This window comes from Pan troglodytes, chromosome 11 (assembly GCF_028858775.2).
Source record: "Pan troglodytes isolate AG18354 chromosome 11, NHGRI_mPanTro3-v2.0_pri, whole genome shotgun sequence".
In the NCBI taxonomy this organism is placed as follows: Eukaryota; Metazoa; Chordata; class Mammalia; order Primates; family Hominidae; genus Pan; species Pan troglodytes.
Genome location: NC_072409.2, coordinates 28,520,292 through 28,540,542, shown reverse-complemented (window position 1 = coordinate 28,540,542; position 20,251 = coordinate 28,520,292). Strand labels below are relative to the sequence as shown.

The following is a 20,251-nucleotide window of genomic DNA, read 5'->3' as shown; positions in this document are numbered from 1 at the left end:
AGGAATGACATTGCTTTGAGAGAAGGGGAGGATGGAAATTGAGCAACTTAGCAGTCCCCTTTCCACTTTTACTTGTGCTGAATTCATAAACATGTGGGCAGCTTTCCTCTCCTCTGAGCAGCAAACACTTCTTCTGAGGTTCTTGTTTTGGCAGGTTGGCCAGACAGGCACCCCACTTGACTGCTCAACTATGAAACTGCAGTTCCAGAGAAGAGAACAGGTCTGAATTAAGCACCTTAAGCCAGTTGGTCAGCATCTCCTTTTATTCGGAGAGTAGTTACTGAGATTCAAACCCATGTCAACTGAGTAGCAATGTGTTTGGCTATAGGGTAGGCCGTAACCCTAGTCTATGTCTCTCAATAGTGAGTTATTTCATAAAGGCTCAGCCCATCGTCAGGAATATGCTGGTCTTGCTTAAAGCTTTTTCAGAAGTGTTCATAGGGTCCTGAGAATTTTGTGAGCACTTCTTACTGCTTCTCTTGCCTCCTCTTTTAGTTGGTGCTGAGTTCACTGCATGAAGGGTCCCAGGAGTCCTCTTTCCCCTTGGTTTTTCTACTCCTTTCCTTTTCTGCTCTTTCTACCACCTCCTACTGCTGGGCCTCTTTGTATCTGTACTCCACCATGGAAAATAAGTTTTGTTTGCCCCAGATCTTCCCATTTCCCAGAGTGGAGCCTTTATAATTCATGATGTTTACTAAACTTGATCTCTGCCCTTTCAAGGGATGGAACTCAGATAATGAAAGATATAGGGAGGGATACATTGCTTAAATCTGTGAGTGGGCATTACAATGGGCCTAAGTGTCCTAAGAGGGATTGGCTTGCCATGGGAGGTGGTGAGCTCCCCATGTGTGGAGAAGTTCAAGAAGGTGTGAAATAATCGTTGGGTGGAGGACAGTTCAAGGACTTCATGTTTCTGGAGAGCAATTAAGTTCAATGGCTTCTACTCCCAGTCTGACCTGTGCTTCTGTGAGCTTGAAAAATATATATTGTGTTGCAATGTGCATTCTTTAGGGAATGAAGGTAAAAGGGCAAGTGGTCATGGGAGGTTGTCAAGGATAGGGGCAAAGGGTACTGGTTCCCCAGCCAGACCACCAGGGTCCAAATTCTGGCTGCACATCATCTCTGCAACCCTGGACAAGTCAGTGCTCTTTCTGTGTATCCATCCATCTGTGTCATGGGAGTTGCAGATTTTTTTACTTCATGGGATATTGTGAAGATTAAGTATTATAATGTACGTAAAACACTCATAACAGTTCCAAGCACACAGTAAGCACTCAATAATCCTAATCCTTATGATTATTATTGTTACATATATTACTGTATCTAGCAAAAACAATATTAGAATTGTTAGTATTATAATAATTATTATCATCATTGATGGGGAAGGAAAAATGAAGCCCACCTGAGTTGACAGGCAAGACCCTCTCCAAACAGTAAAACAATTAAAAACCAAGTTGTATTTGTCTGTGCTCCTTTGGATTCAACTGACCAACACCCAGGCAAAGGGAAAATATATTGGCTTGCTTTTTTTTTTTTTTTTTTTTTTTTTTTTTGAGATGGAATCTTGCACTGTCGCCCAGGCTAGAGTGCAATGGCATGATCTCGGCTCACCGCAACCTCTGCCTCCCAGGTTCAAGCGATTCTCCTGCCTCAGCCTCCCATGTAGCTGGGATTATAGGTGCCTGCCACCACGCCCAGCTAATTTTTGTATTTTTAGTAGAGACGGAGTTTCACCACATTGGCCAGGCTGGTCTGAAACTCCTGACCTCAAGTGATCCACCCACCTTGGCCTCCCAATGTATTGGCTTTTGTAAGTAAGAAGGGCAAAGGAGTAGCTGAGGATCTGGGAAGCAGGAACTGGAGATTGAATGGCACGGGTCCCCAGCAGCCAGCATGCTCTGTCTTCCCTTCTCTTTGTTTGGGCCTTGCAGGAAGGTAGGCTCTCAGCGGAGCCTTGAAGGCCAGGTATTTGAGAGCCAGGCAAGTAAAGCAGAAGGAGAGCATGAGTGAGCCATTGGGAGTGGGGACAGAAACGGCGAGAACCTATCCAAGGCACCATGCTGAGCTGTGAAGCTGGAGGGCAGCGCAGGCTGTGACCCAAAAAGGCCACACAAGGCCACATGCTCCTGAGTGACAGGAGGGACATGTGATATGCTGGGCCTTGGCCCATGCTGTCTCCTCTGCCTGGCTCATTTTCTCCTCTTTTCTACCTGGTGAATGCATCCTTCAAGGCCCAGTTAATTCATCATCTACTTTGTCAAGTTTTTCTCACCACCTGTATCAGTTGAGAATTGCATTCAGCTATGATCACAACAGAGGCTTAAGCCCATAACAAGCAATCTGGAGCCAGGCATTCCAGAAGTGGTGTAGTCTTTCCATCGTGCCCTCTGGGACCCAGGCAATGTCTCTCTTTCTGCACACTCAGACATACTATTGCCCCTGTGGACATAGGATTACTGCTCTGCCTATAGCATCATATCCCTTGCAGTAGGTAGAATAATGGACCCCCAGAGATGTCCACACGCTAAGCCTCAGAACCTGTGAATATGGTAGGTTCCATGGCAAAGGGGAATTAAAATTACAGATGGAATTAGAGTTTCCAAACAGCTGACTTTAAAATAGGGAGATCAGTATCCTGGATTATCTGGGTACACTTTGTATAACCACAGGATCCTTAAATGTGGAAGAGGGAGGCAGAAATCAGAAGGAGGGGTGGCTGCAGGGAAGGTCAGAGAGATGCAACAGTGCTGGTTTTGAAGATGGAGGAAGGGACCCACAAGGCACGGAACGTGGGTGACCTCAGGGAGCTGAAAAGGGCAAGGAAATGGATTCTCCCCTAGAGCCTGCAGAAGGGAACACAACGCTGCCAGCACCTTGATTCTAGCCTGGCAAACCCCGTGTCAGACTTCTGACATACAGAAATATAAGATAATAAATGTAGATTGTTGTAAGCCACTAAGTTTGTTGTAGTTGTTACAGCAGGAATTGGAAACGAATGCGTCTCTTTAGCACCAGGTCCCTGTACCTGGCAGGAAGGAAGGAAAGGCAAATGTCACTTAAGCCAACACTCCTTTCCTTTTTTTTTTTTTTTTTTTTTTTGAGACAGGGTCTCACTCTGTCACCCAGACTGGAGTACAGTGTTGTGATCATCACTCACTGCAGTCTTGAACTCCTGGGCTCAAGTGATCTTCCCACCTTAGCCTCCAGAGTAGCTAGAACTAAGGGTATATGTCACCATGCCCAGCTAACTTTTTATTATTTGTAGAGATGGGGGTCTTGTCTTGCCATGTTGCTCAGGCTGGTCTCATCCTCCTGGGCTCAAGCAATCCTCCAGCCTCAGTCTCCCAAAGTGCTGGGATTACAGGCATGAGCCACCGCACCCAGCCCTCCTTTCCGTTTTAGGGAGTTGTGTGGAAGTCCCTTCAGATCATTTTTACTTACATCTCATTGGCCAGAGCTGTCCCATGGCCAGCTTTATCTTCAGCGGAAGCTAGGATACATAATTTTTTTCAGGTGGGCATGTTGCCATCCCCAACCAAATAAGGATTCTGTTAGTTTGGAAGAGGGGGAGAATAGATACTGAGAAGACCACTCAGCGTCCCCACCACACACTCCCAGGCAGGACCAACTATTCTACGGCATGTTGTTCTTTCCTCTATTATTGCTATTTTTGGTTTGTATTGTAATTTATGTGTTCACATGGCTGTTTGCATTACTTGACCAAGAAGTCTCGTGAGCAGACACTGTGTCTGATTTATTTCTCCATCCCCAGTGCTCAGCATAGTGCCTGATACAGAGAAGGTGTTTGCATGAAGTTAGATGGATGAATGTCTAAATAAACTTTGAAATAAGAGCATGATCGATGCACTTCCCAGAGCGAGAGTTCCTTTCTATTTTCTTGTGAGGATGATCTATTGGGGTTAGGTAGATTTTATAAGACCATTTGGCCACGATTGCAACCTCATCTCCAGTAAATTAAACCTACACAGCTGCAGTGTGTCACCTTTCCTTATGGCTTATTACAGTTTGCTTTTTGCTCAGAAGGAACTGAGCAAGCAGGTTAGAGGCTGTTATGTGCACCTGCCACAGCCTACGGATCCTCAATTAACCTTGCGTATAAATTACACTTCCTGCCCATTCTTTATTTTTAGCACAGCAATATCTACTTGGCTCTTCCAGAGAAGACTGCATTAGATTTCAGTCATGAAACTACAAAACAGTGGCGTCTGCAGCCTGGCTGGGATGACTGTTGTTAACCACATGACACTCTGTTCCTTGGGAAGCTGCTTTGCCCCAGGACTCAGGTTTTCCTGAGAAAGAGAGCAGCCTGGACTGACCACACCCTCAGAGCCTGGCCCAAGGCCACATGTGAACTTATAGAAAAATCTGCTATTGGATCTGACATAAACTCTCCATTTCCTTCATTCATTGCATTTGGGTTGAAACTCAGTTGTTATCACAAAGGTTTCATTTCGTTCCTTTTTTTTCTCTCCCTCTCTCTTCGTTCCTTCTCAGTTACACAGTATCATGACCCAAATCTTTAGCACCTGAACTATATAGCACAGAGCCTTGAAACCCATAGGGCCAGGGCACGCCGTGGAGATAGGCCAGCCAGTGGGCATCAGGTCGCAGAGAATTCTTAACCACTTAAGGTTGCTTCACTGGAAGAAGTGAGTTACTGAGAGACAGCCATTTTCAGTTTTAGTCAGCCATTTTTATCACGATCTTGTTTGTTTTAGAATCCCCTGTAGTGCCTAGCTCAGAGTCCAACCAAACAAGCTCCATAAATGTTGATTTTGAATTTAAATAGATGTTGGGGTGCTCCCATTTCCCCTTCACTAGATGCATGGGAAGCTGAGGCCCTGGCCCCTCTTTCATGCCACAGCCTGGGAGATGCTGCCTTCTCAGCAGAAAGCCTCAGGAGGTATTTTGAAAAGGGAATTTGTTGTTTTCATTCTGGTTAGATAAGTAACAAATTAATTTTTTAAACTGGGAAAATATTGAAAATTATTTTTTAAAAATGAAATCACCTTTAATTCCATTACTCAGAGACAACTATCACTGACATTTTTCTGTTTTTTCAGTCTTAATTCTCATGAAGGGGTGCCCTGTTTCCCTCCAGATTTCTCAGAGGATTCAGGATTAGGGAAGGGAAGAGAGGGTGCCTTATGTTCTTTCTAATCGTTTAGCTTTGGGTATTATTGGGATATATATAAATACATATAACACACATATAAATATATGTGTATATATATTATATAACTGGCATATACATTATTGGGATATATATTAGTAGGATATATATACATATATATATATATATATATATATAATGTATACACACTTCTATTTGACCTGTACCAGTTCATTATTACCACAATAATGCTAGCTAACACGCCCTCAAATTCAGTGGCTTAAACCCAAAGTCATTTATTCTTGCCCACACTTCTGTGAGTAGGCTGGGTATTTGCTGATCTAGGCTGGGCTTAGCTGAGTGGCTCTAATTTCAGGTGCATCTGAACTATATAGCTGAGAGCCCTGAAACCCATAGGGCCAGGGCACACTGTGCCTATCTATGGGTTTGCCTCAGGTCTATTCCATGTATGTTCTTTCTGTGGTCCAGGCTGAAGGGGCAGCAGCTGCCCAGATAAGTTATTGTCTTGGCATTGGAAGGGGTGCAAGAGGACAAGCTCAACTGGGCAAGCACTTTTCAAGCCTCTGCTTGTGTCTTATCTGCTCACATCCTATTGGCTAAAGCAGGTCACATGGCTGCGGCCAGTGTCAAGGGACTGGGAAGTGTATCCCATCCACCATGAGCCTAGAGCAAATCACATGGTCAAGATTGACATCAGTGGCTTGGGGAAGCGTGTACTCTTCCCATGGAAGTAAGGGAGGAAGGAAGGGAATATTTTTGAGAATAATGTAATCTTTTTTTTTTTTTTTTTTTTTGAGATGGAGTCACACTCTGTTGCCCAGGCTGAAGTGCAGTGGTGCAATCTGGGCTCACTGCAGCCTTGCAGCCTCTGTCTCCTGGGTTCAAGCGGTTCTCCTGCCTCAGCCTCTAGAGTAGTTGGGATTACAGGTGTGCACCACCATGCCCAGCTAATTTTTGTATTTTTAGTAGAGACAGGCTTTCACCATGTTGATCAGGCCAGTCCCAAACTCCTAACCTCAGGTATACGCCTGCCTCGGCCTCCCAAAGTGCTGAGATTACAGGCATGAGTCATCACAACCGGCCCAAGAATAATATAATCTACTGCACACCCTAAATATCTGCTAAAGTACTCTGTACTTTGAGATTTAAATCAAATCTGCTCAGGCCAGGTGCGGTGGCTCATGCCTGTAATCACACCTCAAATAAATAAATAAATAAATAAATAAATAAATAAATAAATAAATAAAACCTGCTCAGAGCCCACCTGGTTGGTAGTATCATCCAGTCTACACAGGGAACCTCTAGTCCAGAGCTCCTCTACTCATTGAATTAATTCAGTTTCTGGATAATGTGACTGTCTCGTGTGTTGTTCCTATTTCACACTCATATCTCTTTACTTACTCCCCCCAAAATAATTTACACAGATGTGTGTAGAAGATTTTGCTGAACATCTGGAACAGCAAAGAAGTTTTATATCTCTATGTTTGTATCTCTAGATTGGTCAGCCCCCTCTCCATAAATTCTCTTTGCGTCTCACCCACACACAGCCTCTCAAGTTAAAGCTTGCTGAAGAATTCACTCTTGTCTCCAAAATTCTGAAAGTCTTATCTTGGCTGGGCCACACCTTTGCGCAACTTAGCTCAGCTTTTTAAATTCATTCGGTGTAGGTGTATTGAGCATTTGTGCCCTCTGTCTGAGGAATTTATAATCTAGTAGGGGAAATTAATAATTTATGTTACTATTTGGGGCCAGAAAATTCTTTGCTGTAGGGTGCCATCCGGTGCACTGTGGGATGTTTAGCAGCATCCCTGGCCTCTGCCCACTAGATGCCAGTAACACCAGTCCCACCCCCTTGAGCTTTGGACAACCAAAATATCTCTAGACATTGCTGAATATCCCCTGAGGGACAAGATCACCTCAGTTGAGAGCCACTGCTCTAATATATGGTAGACTTGATAAGACTTCTGATAAAACAAAATAATGTGCTAAGAAATGTTCAGAGGGAAGCGATGTTATTTCCTGGCAGTGAAATCTGTGAACGCCTCATGACAGGTGGCATCTGAGCTGAGACTTCAAGAATGGTTGGGAGTTTGAGTTGAGTTTCCTAGAGGAGGAAAAGACATGGGGTACATGTGGGCAAATAAGAGTGGCTCTATTTGACTAACGCATGAAGTGAAATAGGCATGTTGTTAGAGTGGAGCTGATAGGTACTGGGAGGCTAGATACCATGGGGACTTATAAGCTGTAGGACTTCTACTTTTACCCTGAGTGAAATGACAAATATATCAGAGCTGTGTTCATTTGGAGGAGGTTAATTTGGATATAGGGCTTGCCTTCATAACCCAAAGTAATTGCTGCAAAGATTATCCCTCCAGAGGTCATTTTTCTGACACCCAGGAATGAAACAGAAAGGCCATCTTAGGGGCACAGTATGTCGCTAAATAAATTCATGCCTGGATCTTGGTGTTCCTTGCCTTTCAGAAAACCCCACTCTGAACTCCTTATTTTAGGTCTAAGTCTAATGGCCAGTTCCCGAGAGCAGATTAAAAGATGGAAAAAGAGGGCCAGGCACGGTGGCTCACGCCTGTAGTCTCAGCACTTTGGGAGCCTGAGGCAGGAGGATTGCTTAAGCCCAGGAGTTCAAGACCCACCCAGGCAACATAGTAAGACCTCACCTCTACAAAAAAAAAATTAAAAATTAGCTGGGCATGGTGGTGTGTGCCTTTAGTCCCAGCTCCTTGGGAAGCTGAGGTGGGAGGATTGCTTGAGCCCAAGAGGTAGAGGCTGCAGTGAGCTATGATCGTACCACTACACTCCAGCCTGGGTGACAGAGTGAGACTCTATCTCAAAAAAAAAAAAAAAAAAAAAAGATGGAAAAGGAGGAAAGCAAGGGAGGGGACTTATATAGGCAGACACAGACTCAGCAGCAAAGCTTCCAGCACAACAGAGGGGAAAGAGACCAAAAGAAAAAATGAATGAATGAGTGATTGAATGAATGAACCAATGAATAAATTCAGATCAAATAATTCAAGAGGCACAGCAGTCTAGAGTTTTAGCAAGAGAACATTTATCCCTTCATTATTCCTGAAGACATTGCTGCATATCAGTGCCATCCTACTCTGCCAGTATATGTAATGTTTAACAAGGTGGGGGATGTGGAGAACACTTTAGATCCCATGTGGTAAGAGTTGCTCAATGGTTAGGAACAGGGTTTAGAGTCAGAGCACCTGGCTTGAATCCTTGCTTCAAGGCTCTGTGGCACTAAAGCCTACTTTACTAGGTTACTTCACCTTGCCAAGCCCTACTGATCTCATCGGTAAAATGGGGATTCCCTACTCACAGGGTCATTGGGAAGTTTGGATAAAATAATCCACATGAATTCTTAGCTCAGTTCCTGGCACAGAATAAGTGCTCAGTAAACACTGGTGGTAATTATTATCATTTCACTGAAAGAATATGGCTGTTGAGACTTTCCCCAAATCATAGCTGCAGCTGCTGTTCTGGAATATTTCCAGAGTCTCCTGGCAGTGCTGAAATTTCCCTTTTATAAAATACATAGGATGGCTGTGAAAATTGAGGAAAGTTCCAAAAGGCAGGGGCAGTTGCATCTGTCTTCTTCATTTCCCTTCTTTTTGGCAGTAGAATCCAGGCCACAGAGGGAGAGGACACCAGGCTCCCAAGGGTACTGGCCACCAGCTATTTCTTGGCAACATACTTCCTTTGAGCAAGAATGGCCCTTTACTTTTTGGCCAACCTGAGAGAGCACTTACTCTGAGCCGGTCAGGAGAATATGAAGCTATTTTCCTTCTGATGTTATGTCCTATGCTATGTAAATATAATCTCCCTCCAAATAAGAAAGGTGCACATGCATGGTGTTGGCAGGGAAACATCAAAACATATTGCATAGTGGTGGCTGTGAACCAGTGGAGGCAGTGCTGTGTTGATTTCCCTTGACCAATGTCTGCCCAGTGGCAGAGCTGGAAACACAGGATGCTGTGTAATGTAAAACCTTGGCCTGGCTCCTCAGCGTAATGTAAAACAAAGGCTGCCAGGAAGGTACAAATCGCCCAACAGGAAGGAGCTGCTCTCTTGCCCGTGGATGGCAGGACAATAAAGTAACTTGTCCTTTGTTTGTGTGTTTTCCAGGCTGGAGCAAGAAATACAAACGCTAGAAAGTGAAGAGTCCCAGATATCTGCCAAAGAGCAAATCATCCTAGAGAAACTGAAGGAAACAGAAAAATCCTTCAAGGACTTTCAGAAGGTGAAGAAAACAAAAACGATTTCTCAAAGTTATTTCCATGGGGAAGTAAGGCCTAGCAAAATGGTGCCAACTGGGAAACAGGCCAGTGGGCATTGATGAGAAATCTGAGCCACGAACTCTATGAAATGAGGTGCAGATGTGTGAGGACCAGGGGCCATCCTGAAGCTAAGCATGACATATCTTTGGGTGTGGGACCATCTGGCCTGCTGCAAGGCATAGGGAAGAGTCATTAGATTACCCCATCTGCCTGCTCTCCAGATCCCTGATATGCCTTGTGCCTGAAAAGCCTTCTCTTATTGGACTCTAGAATTCTAAAACCAATTCTGATGAAGCAGAATAAACATGCTCTTTGTGGCTTTAATTATAGTTTGCTTTTTGAGTCTTTCATTATAAAAGGCCAGAAGCAACACCTTATGAAGTGGACATGAATTCCAAATACAAAGAGTGTAAATACATGAAATTTTACTGTATATAGAAACAGATGGTGCCTGTAATCCCAGCACTTTGGGAGGCCGGAGCGGGTGGATCACGAGGTCAGGAGATCGAGACCATCCTGGCTAACGTGGTGAAACCCTGTCTGTACTAAAAAATACAAAAAAAAAATTAGCCGGGCGTGGTGGCGGGCGCCTGTAATCCCAGCTACTGAGGAGGCTGAGGCAGAAGAATGGCATAAACCCGGGAGGTGGAGCTTGCAGTGAGCTGAGATTGCGCCACTGCACTCCAGCCTGGGCGACAGAGCAAGACTGCATCTCAAAAAAACAAAAACAAAAACAAACAAACAAACAAAAAAACAGGTGGTGCCGTGTATCAAAGAGTAGAGTCCGTAAAACCAGTAGGCTCTGAACAAACATCTCAGGACCTCCCTCCATTTTGTAACAGTTTCTGCTGTACCTATGAGTGACAGAAAAGCAATCTAATGAAATCAATTTAGGATGGGATTTTCTGATATCATTCTCTAGCATGACCAAGGATATTTGCTAGATCATTGAAATGAATCTCTATTGGGAGAAATTTAGTATAAATTGGGAATTATAATTTTGGAATTCTAAATAAAGTGTCCAGAAGAAAAGAGATTGTTTCGTTTCCCCAGCACAGTCAAATTCTGGGCCGGGGCATGGGAGAAAGATGGGTTAAGTCTTTAAAGATGGGAAAAGATGGGATTGTACCCCCACATGTAGAGTAACGCTCTGCCTTGTTTTTGTTCCTACAGGGTTTCTCCAGTACAGATGGAGGTAAGTGCTCTCTTCCCCGACTGTAGATGAATGTTTTAATCCTGGTCAGCTTAGGGGGTTTCATTAACAGGGGCTTAAGGAAGAGGTACTGTGTTGATTTGTAAAGGCATCAGAAGAAGTAGCAGCGCTGGTTGCAGGCCACTGAGGAGGTCCACATTCCAAGCCTTCCCTGCCTCTCTTCTTCAGGAACTATCTCTTGGCTCACTGTTCCTCCTCTTACAAAATTGGCCTGGCTCTTCTCCTTCCCATTAGTCCCAACGCTCACTGCTTGGGCCTCTCTTGAAAGGTACCCAGCAAAGAAGAGTACTAACATCAGGACCTGGTCCCTTGTAGGAATGAGCCCATTTGTCTTGGTGGTTAGGTCCTCAGGTTGAAACACACATGAGAAGTTTAAGAAATTTGGGGAAAATATTTGGTGTTTGGGAAACCTTTCTACAGCCTCTGGATTTTCTTTGCTTTCTCTCTCTCTCTCTCTGATCAGAGAACTGTCGTTTCTTCCATAGAAACAGGGCTGGGCAAAAACTTCCCTCCCTGTGTGGGATAGTTGGTTCAGAGCATAGGAAGGTAGGAGTGGGGTCCTGGCTTCCTGGTGGCAAGAGCAGGTCTTTCACCTTCTCTACCTTCCCTACCTTTCCTCTGTCCTCTCCTCTCCTTACCTGGACCGTGGGGATGAACTTGAGATTGTGTACTTCTCACCCTTCACCTTGCGCCCTATCCTCAGCTGCAAACCCATGATTCCTACTTTTATTTGGCCCTCAGCTAGACCTGCTTTACAGTGCAGAGACTTGTTGGAAAGACCAGATATTGTCTGCTCCCCTGGCTCTTAGAAAGTCACATTCTAGGGCTGGGTGTGGTGGCTCAGGTCTGTACTCCCAGCACTTTGGAAGGCTGATGTGGGAGGATCCCTTGAGCCCAGAAGTTCAAGGCTGCAGTGAGCTATGGTCACACCAGTGCACTCCAGTCTGGGTGATAGCAAGGTCTTGTATTAAAAACAAACAGAAAAGGTCAACCTCTAGACTAGGAAGATGATCAGGAGCCAGGATAAGAATTGGCATCAGTGTTTTCCCAGCGTCATTTGGAAATATACGGGGAAAGGTTTAAAAATGTGTTTCTCTGGATTAGTCAAAGGTATTTGCATGAAGGATAGTTCTGACTTTGGCAAAACAAACAAACAAACAAACAAACAAACCTGTGATTTTTAATTTTTTTTTCCCCTAGCAAGAGACCTGGATTTTGTCTCCCCAGGTGATCTTTAGGAAGGTACTAAATTAAACTTCATGCTCTGAGTACATGTAAGCAGGGCCAAGTCATGTCCAAGCTAGCAAGGACTCTAGGAAAAGCGGACCTACAATACTTCTAGGAAGTCTCTATGGTGTGACCAAGTCAGGGCACTTGTTCTGTGCTTTGGGGGTGGGGCACGGATTAAGGAAGTGGCCTTGGGGAATTGTGGGTACAGCATGGGGAGGATGGCAGGCTTCCCTGAGTCTGGGAAGACCTGAGACATGCCACACAATTAGCAATAATACAGTGCATGTCAGGCTGGGATGCAGTGTGGGACACTGACCCATGAACACCTACCCAAAGAGTGCATGTTGGCCTTTTATGCTTTCACTTTTTTTTTCCCTTCCCTTCTCAAATCAGGAATTTCCCTAGACATCTCTCTGATAATTAGGGAAGGGAAAGACCCTGTATGCCATGTTCCTGAGGAGTCTGTGTGGGGCATGGAGACCTGTCATACTCTGTGACTTGTTAACAAGCAAAAATGCAACCGCATCATAAACTCTCACCACCTCTTTCATTTTTACCTCAAACTTCTTTCATTTTCTTCTGCATTGCTTCCCATTGTTTTCACTCATCCACCTAAGCCATTCGTAGAGGTGGTAAGAAGCCTAGTCATAACTGAAAAGAGCCTGCAGGGAAAGTTGCCCACAGACTCCATCCTCCAGGATGGGGGAGCTCAGGCTTAAGAGGATGCAAAAGTCTTAGGGATCTCATTTCTTGGGAAATGGCCCAGGGAAGAGTTTCCATGGTCTTACCTGTCACCCTGCATTATAATTCCTGCCATCTGTGGTTATCACCAAGCCTGGGTGACCTCTTTATCTGTCATACCACATCTATTAGCAAAGAAAGAAGTTTGAAGGCGGGAACACATACATCCCAGAATGTGATTGATGTATATAGAGTCACAATGTGGTGAAGCACATCCCAGTTGAGGGACTTTGGGATGTCTCTTTATCTTCTCATTCTTCAATTTCAAAGGCCCCGAGTTGCCAAGACCCTCTTAGAATCAACCAACTTGCTACAAAAAACTAACCAGATATTATTATAGAACAATGGTGACTTAAGAAACACAGTTAATTTCTGATGCATGCAGATTACAGAATCCAGGTCCAGTTAGGATTATGTAACTATACAGACACTGCAGATAAGCAGCAAAAGCATCCCAACTCATGAGGTGCTATGAGATAGCTGCTGGTGTCTGTGTGTGTAATGACCCCATCTCAGGTAATCTAAGTGTGTCCCTCTATGCATGGCAGAGGAAATAGAGGTACCGTACTGCTGGATCACCAGTGGCTTTTGATTGCATGATAGCGTGGGCAATCAAGAACAATTTATTCTATTCTTCAGTAGAATCTCCTGGTCATATACATTCTGACACCCACTCTCCTCCCCCGCCAACACACGTTGTTATATAGCAGAATGCTCATCTATTGGGTGGGTTGGTTTTCACTGTCTTAGGCATAATGTCTTGTACACCTATAAATTGCATATAGTATATATCTGGTGCTAACTCTGTTCTTTACCCACTGAGGAGGGAGCTGATGCAAAACTCTTGCCAGAACAGGCAAAGGAAAATGTCTGTCCTGGGCCTATCTCAGTCCTTGGTGTATGATATGGATCTTCTTAGGTTCCCATCCCATCCCAGTCTGTGGTGGCTTAGAGCGTTTCCCACATCAAAACCTTCATACCAGTTATTCGCAAACTTCAATCTTCAGCTGCCTGTAAGTTATGTGTTTGTTTGTTTGTTTATTTATTTTGAGATGGAGTTTCACTCTTGTCACCCAGGCTGGAGTGCAGTGGTGCCATCTTGGCTCACTGCAACCTCCACCTCCCAGGTTCAAGCCATTCTCCTGCCTCAGCCCCCCGAATAGCTGGGATTACAGGTATGAGCCACTGCATCCAGCCTAAGTTATGTTTTAAGAAGAGTTTTCATCAATCTTGTTTCTCTGGCTGTAGCTATTTAGATTCTTCATAGCTACTGTAAATATTTCAGCAGGATTAGAACTAAGAAGCAGTACTCATCTTTAATTTCTACTGTATAAGTTACTGCTTTCCACCTTCTCTGTCAGTGGGGAGAATAGTGTTAGACTATTCTGACTTTGGCAGGAAGAGGGCAGCTTATTAATTGAGGCCACCTGAAGAAGTTTTTCCCATTGAAGGTTTGGCAGGCCTGTTTGTTACTCTTTGTGCTGGCCTATCAGACACTTCCTGTCTATATAACCTTAGGGTTTAGTACTTAATCATATATTGAGGGGGCTGCTCTGTCCTCTTTCTGATGCCCCATTCTCCACTCCCTTATCTTTCTCTCGCTCTCTTTTTTTTTTTTTTTTTTTTTTTGAGTCAGGGTCTCACTCTGTTACCCGGGCTGGAGCGCAGTGGCGTGGTCTCAGCTCACTGCAACGTCCGCCTCCAGGGTTCAAGCGATTCTCCTGTCTCAGCCTCCCAAGTGGCTGGGACTACAGACACACACCACCAGTCCAAATTTTTGCATTTTAGTAGAGACAGGGTTTCGCCATGTTGGCCATGCTGGTCTCAAACTCCTGACCTCAAGTGATCTGCCTGCCTCAGCCTCCCAAAGTGCTGGGTTTACAGATGTGAGCTACTGCGCCCAGCCCATTCCCTTATCTCTTAACAGAAGCCATGTAGCCCAACCCTCCAAGTGCTGTAGCCTTCAAGCTTGTAGCCAGTAAACATCTGGCAAAGGTAACTCCATCATCCGCTCCCATCTGGCAGGGAGCTGTCTCCTGGAGGAGGCTGAGACATAAGCCCTGGGAATCACATGTTCTTTCAGATGGAAAATTCCCTGTCTGTAAGTAGTTTTTTTTTTTTTTTTTTTTTTTTAACTGCTAAAACATTGAGTATGCAGACACACATGTGACCAGTCCATGAGATCTCACTTGGGCTCCAGCCTCCATCTTATTTGAATGCAGAAAGTCAAATTCACCAAGATCCCATTCCGCAGATTTCTGGAAATTATCAGTGAATCTTGGAAGTTCTACAAATCTGCTCTGGTCATCCCTTCTTTCCTAAACTGACCCTCTAGTCCTAGATTACTGCTTCACTCTTCCCACGGACAATTGTCACCCACCTGCCCCTACCCCCTCAGGACCACTGACCTCAAGCTGCTGCTCTTTCTAGTTCTACCTTGTGCTGCTTTGGGGCACAGACCCTTCCCACAGCGTTCCACAGTGGGAATTAAAGGAAAGAGAAGTCTGTGACCTAAGTTTAAGAATCATGGAGGTGGCTCACGCCTGTAATCCCAGCACTTTGGGAGGCCGAGGTGGGCGGATCATGAGGTCAGGAGATCAAGACCATCCTGGCTAACACAGTGAAACCCCATCTCTACTAAAAATACAAAAAATTAGCTGGGTGTGGTGGTGGGCACCTGTAGTCCCAGCCACTCGGGAGGCTGAGGCAGGAGAATGGCGTGAACCTGGGAGGCAGAGCTTGCAGTGAGCCGAGATTGCGCCACTGCACTCCAGCCTGGGTGACAGAGTGAGACTCCATTTCAAAAAAAAAAAAAAAAAAAAAAGAGAGAGAATCATGGAAGTGCAGTTCAACATGGAGAATAATGCACAACTTCAGACATGTGGCTTCACTCACAGCCCCTGACTCAAATCCAAAACCATCTTCAGGGGGTCCCTGCAGGCAGCTTTCCAGCCATCTCCCAGCCCACCATCATCTCAAAGGCTCAATTTCCTTCCTTGCAGTGAGGGGTGCCTTCAACCATGTCTGCCTTATCCAGGATCCAAGCTCCAACACATATAAGGCACCTGAGAGGGAAAGCAACTTGAGCCTCACTCCACCCTAAGTCCTGCTGTTCTAATCTTCCTTTCTCATTCCTTCTCCCCAAATGGTTAATATGGAAAAATCTTTTTTTTTTTTTTTTTTGAGACAGAGTCTCACTCTGTCACCCAGGCTGGAGTGCAGTGGCACAATCTTGGCTCACTGCAACCTCCTCCTCCTGGGTTCAAACGATCCTCCTGCCTCAGCCCCTCTAGTAGCTGGGACCACAGGTGCATGCCACCATGCCCAGCTAATTTTTGTATTTTTAGTAGAGACGGGGTTCTGCCATGTTGGCCAGGCTGGTCTCAAGCTCCTGACCTCAGGTGATCCACCCGCCTTGGCCTCCCAAAGTGCTGGGATTACAGGCATGAGCCACCATGCCCGGCGAAAAATCTGTTTTCTTAGAGATACTCTACCTTTGCCTATGAACATAATGGTCTAATGTCAATACATTCTGGATTGTTCAGACTCATTTGCAAGTCAGAAAAGGGTCTGGTTGGTCTAGAACTGAACTAAGCCTAGTCCAGTGTGTGTTTGCAATCCTCTTCAGCAAGAAATGAAAAAGAAAGCTGCTAGAATGGAAGCAGTACGAGTGGGGTCAGAGGAGGGGTCAGTGATGAGAAATGCGGAGGATTTTGAACAGAGGCAGAGGCTATTGAACAGATTGGATACCAGCAGGGGGAAGAGTGAAGGGTGCTGCTGAGGATCCCAGGTGAACTGCAGTGCTCGTGAGCCAAGATAGAGGACAGGAGAAGCAGCAGGTGAGCAGAGATACAAGGTCCATTTTGCGCATGTTGAGTTTGAGGTGATTGTGGGATATTCAGTGTAGACCTACAGTGAGCAGTTAGATGTAACCATTGATGACTGATGGACGTTCCAGGATTTTGTGATATGGTCATGATGCTAGGAAGGGATCACATCTCATGGTGCCCAGCTTTCTGGAATCTTCCTGCTTTCACTTTCCCACTTCTTTCTGGGGTGTACCCAGATTTGTCTTGTCTTACCTCAGGGGTTTCCTCCTTTCCTCTGATACCTTGGCATGCTTGCTAATGTTCATGCTCCTCATGTCTCACCTCCCTAAAGAGGCTTGTCGAGATATTTGCCCAAGCAAATCTAATGGGCTCCTTCTTTTGCATAGCAACATTCCCTGCAACTGGGCTAATGGTGGGCTCAAGGGGTGCTGTCATTTAGAATCTCAGGACTTTCTAGCTGAAACACCAGCCTGTGGTATTGAGAACATGAGATCAATTCTGAAGTCTGTTTATTTGTTGTAATGCATATAAAATTGGTCTTTTGAATGAATCAGGCTCATAAAGCTATATCGCCAGTTCAGGGAATGAACCCCATAATAATCAGACACAGAAAGCTTTATTTCCGATTCAGAGAATGGATCTGTTTTTCAGTACTGTTTAATGTACATTTCTAGTTCGATGTTTTCTATTTGTCAATCCCACCAAGTTGATAATGGCTCCCACAAGCCCATCTCTGAATCTTCCCCCCATCCCTGAACTCATTGTCCTCCTAGAATCTAGAGATTTCTGATGACTCTTCTAATACATAGAGCCATCCTGGGGCTTGAGCTCTCTGGCCAGGATCCCTCCTGCCTCAGCTACTCTGCTGAATACCAGTCACTGGGCAAATGCTTGTCTTTGTTTACCCTGATCCTCCTGTTCAGTGGCTGCCTCAGCGGTCCATTATGTAGGGCAGACAAGCTGCTGTCTCGGCAGTGAACCCATTGGGCCTCCCAACACTGTGACTAATTGTATTCCCTGTTCTCTGCTACCAGATGCAGTAAATTACATTTCCTCCCAGCTTCCCGACCTGCCAATCCTCTGTTCACGAACAGCAGAACCATCACCTGGGCAGGACGGGACCAGCAGAGCGGCTGGTAAGTCCTGGGGACCTTTGGACGCTAGGATGGTCCAAGGGGCTTGCATTTCACTGAGCTTTATTAATGAGATGAGTGCCCTGCTATCCTTACATAGGGGGAGCTCACCTTCAGCCCAGCCTCAGATGCAGCCTTCACAGTGGCCACACAAGGCAGGCATCAGCCCCAGATGGGTAATTGAGGACCAAATGGGAAGGAGTTCTGAGGAAATCATACGGCATTTCACCTCCAACTTCGGGGGAGTCTTTCTTTGGTGTTTGTGGTCCTTATATCTGTGTTTATTCTCAAAGTTAATCTGTATTCTGCCTCCAGGGATTTTCATTTTCCTCATTGGAAATATACAGATTCAGAGAGCCATCCATGGTGGAAGCTGGATGGGAAATATTTTCAAAGCCTGTGGTGTCTTTACAGAATCCTTTGGGAATTGTGCTATTTGTATATTATGAATACATATATTCCTAAGTCTTCCCATTTCTGGAGTTATTTCTTAGCCACTGTGGTATATTTGGGAGGAAAAGAAGCAATTTAAAGAACACATGTTACTTGCTAATGTGTCTCACAATTGGAAATTTTACAAATAATACATTTATGAGTGTTGAGTGTAGGGAGAACCATGCTTTGCTCTGCTTAATGCAGACATGCCTCAGAAATCAGAACTGGAAGGATGCAAGCAATAAATCTGTACACCAGCCCTTGTGATCTACACAGAAATGTGCTGAGGGCTGGGGGTTAAATGGAAAAATGAATTGCCCAAGGTTGCATGGTTAGTTACAACATAGGTGACTTCAAATATGAGTATCAGATTCTGCTTTGCATATTCTAGGTAAGTGTACATTTAAAATAAATCACATAATGGCAGATTTTTTAAAGTAAAACAATCATGAATGTTTAAGCCAGAGGATATCTTTTATATAGGCCAACCTGAATATTTCATGAAGCAAAGAATCCCTACTTATTTTAATACAAAAGTAAAATAAAAGGCAAGTAAGAATTAACATAGTTGTCACGTCCACTGGCTAATTTAAATATCTGTTGGGCATCTCTGTAAACATCTTAGCAGATTACTTTTATGTACAGACTCACAGAGTCCTAGAGATGGTTGGGACTGTAAGTGGTATCTGGTCAATCCGGAGCCAGTTCCACATCTTCCTGGACAGTGACAGGATGGATAAACAGGAACCCGCAACCTGCATTATGCTTCAAAGGACTCACTGGCAGTCACTTTAACATTGGACTCTTTAAGTACTCCAGGGTACACTTCTGAGGTACACTTCTGAGGTCAACTTAGGTAAAATGTGTTTAAGAGTCACACCCCTTCCCTCTGGTTATTAGAGATATGGGTGTTGATGGCTCCTGATAGTTGTGGGTAAACAACTTCTCAGGTCCTCTGCACGAGTTCCTGCACTTCAAGGGACACAGGATATGATCCAACATATGGATCAGCTTATGGGAGGGTAGGGACAATGTATGAGAAATAATTTTAAGAGAGAGAAAAAGAATTTGAGCAGTGTGGGTAGTCAAAGAGTTTAAAGTTCAAGAGTAACACATGAATGTGATTGTAGTGCTGTGTAAGCAGCAATACACGTTATTACCACAACCCAGCTCCCTTTATCTTTGAAGATCCTGCAAAACATGATTTTAAAAGCCAATGCATTTTTTAAAGTATAATGTGATCAGAATCTTTTTCAAAGTAAGTTTACGTATGTTTCTGTTGATTAGTTAAGAGTTAATTTGCGTAAATGCATCTACTGTGGGATTACATATAAGCAGAGCTATGGAAGGAATTGTATTTGTTACGATGAACTCCTTTGTCCAGGCTGTTTAGGGAATGGGATGTTCAGATTCATGATCAATTATGGTTAATGGTGACTACACAGAGCATGTGTGGCTTACCAACCAAGGGTACTCACTGGAATTCTCCTAGATACAGTCCATCTTGCTTTAGGAATGTCCTTTTGGAAATTTATATAACCTCAGGGACATTTTGACAAATGTCACTTGTCATTACTGAGTAGTATAACAAATATCCTGGTTGTTTGGCATTTGGAAGGTTTGGGACTCTGTATAAATGGGAATTTATTTAGAATCATTGCTTTTCAGAATTAGGAGACATCTATTCCAATCCTTTATCCAAACATTGAATCCTTAACATAGCAGCCCTGTGAAGAGGTCCTCAAACCCTGGTCACACACCTCTGTGATTCGTGTTTAATCTTCCTCCAAGTTTCCCATTCCACCTCTGGTTGGTTCTGACTATTGGGAAATTCTTCCTCTGATGGAGCCATTATTTGTCTGCCTTCATCTTCCACCCACTTATCCTTATCCTGCACCCTGGAGCTACTCAGAGCACATCTAAGTTCTAATTTCCCTTCAAGTGTAGAAAGTCACTGTTATTTCCTGTTTTTCCCAGATCCTCACTCTAAATCCCCTTTGTGCTCACAGTCCCAGTCTCTCCAGCTGGTATTGAGATGATGAGATTGCCTTTAGACACCCTCTGCCATCCCTGTCCCTCCCCTTTGCACGCTCTTCACTTGGTTGCTAGTCTTCTTGATGTATCATGCTCAGAGCTACCCAATGCCTTCAGAGCTAGGCTGCTCACCCCCAAAATAGAGCACGACGCTGCAGACCACATGGCTGACTTTTGAGCAC

General features: G+C 44.5%; 1 protein-coding gene across 11 annotated transcripts in view; it reads left to right on the top strand.

Annotated features, from left to right (window-relative positions):
* PALM2AKAP2 (PALM2 and AKAP2 fusion) overlaps nt 1-20,251 on the top strand; it is a 531,488-nt gene that overhangs the window by 273,603 nt on the left and 237,634 nt on the right. For 7 of the 11 annotated variants that reach the window (XM_016960332.4, XM_016960329.4, XM_016960330.4 and 4 more), the window contains 3 exon segments: nt 9,302-9,416; nt 10,627-10,648; nt 17,502-17,603. In XM_016960332.4, coding sequence (XP_016815821.2) covers nt 9,302-9,416; nt 10,627-10,648; nt 17,502-17,603 — 239 coding nt within the window. 11 annotated transcript variants of the gene reach the window in all.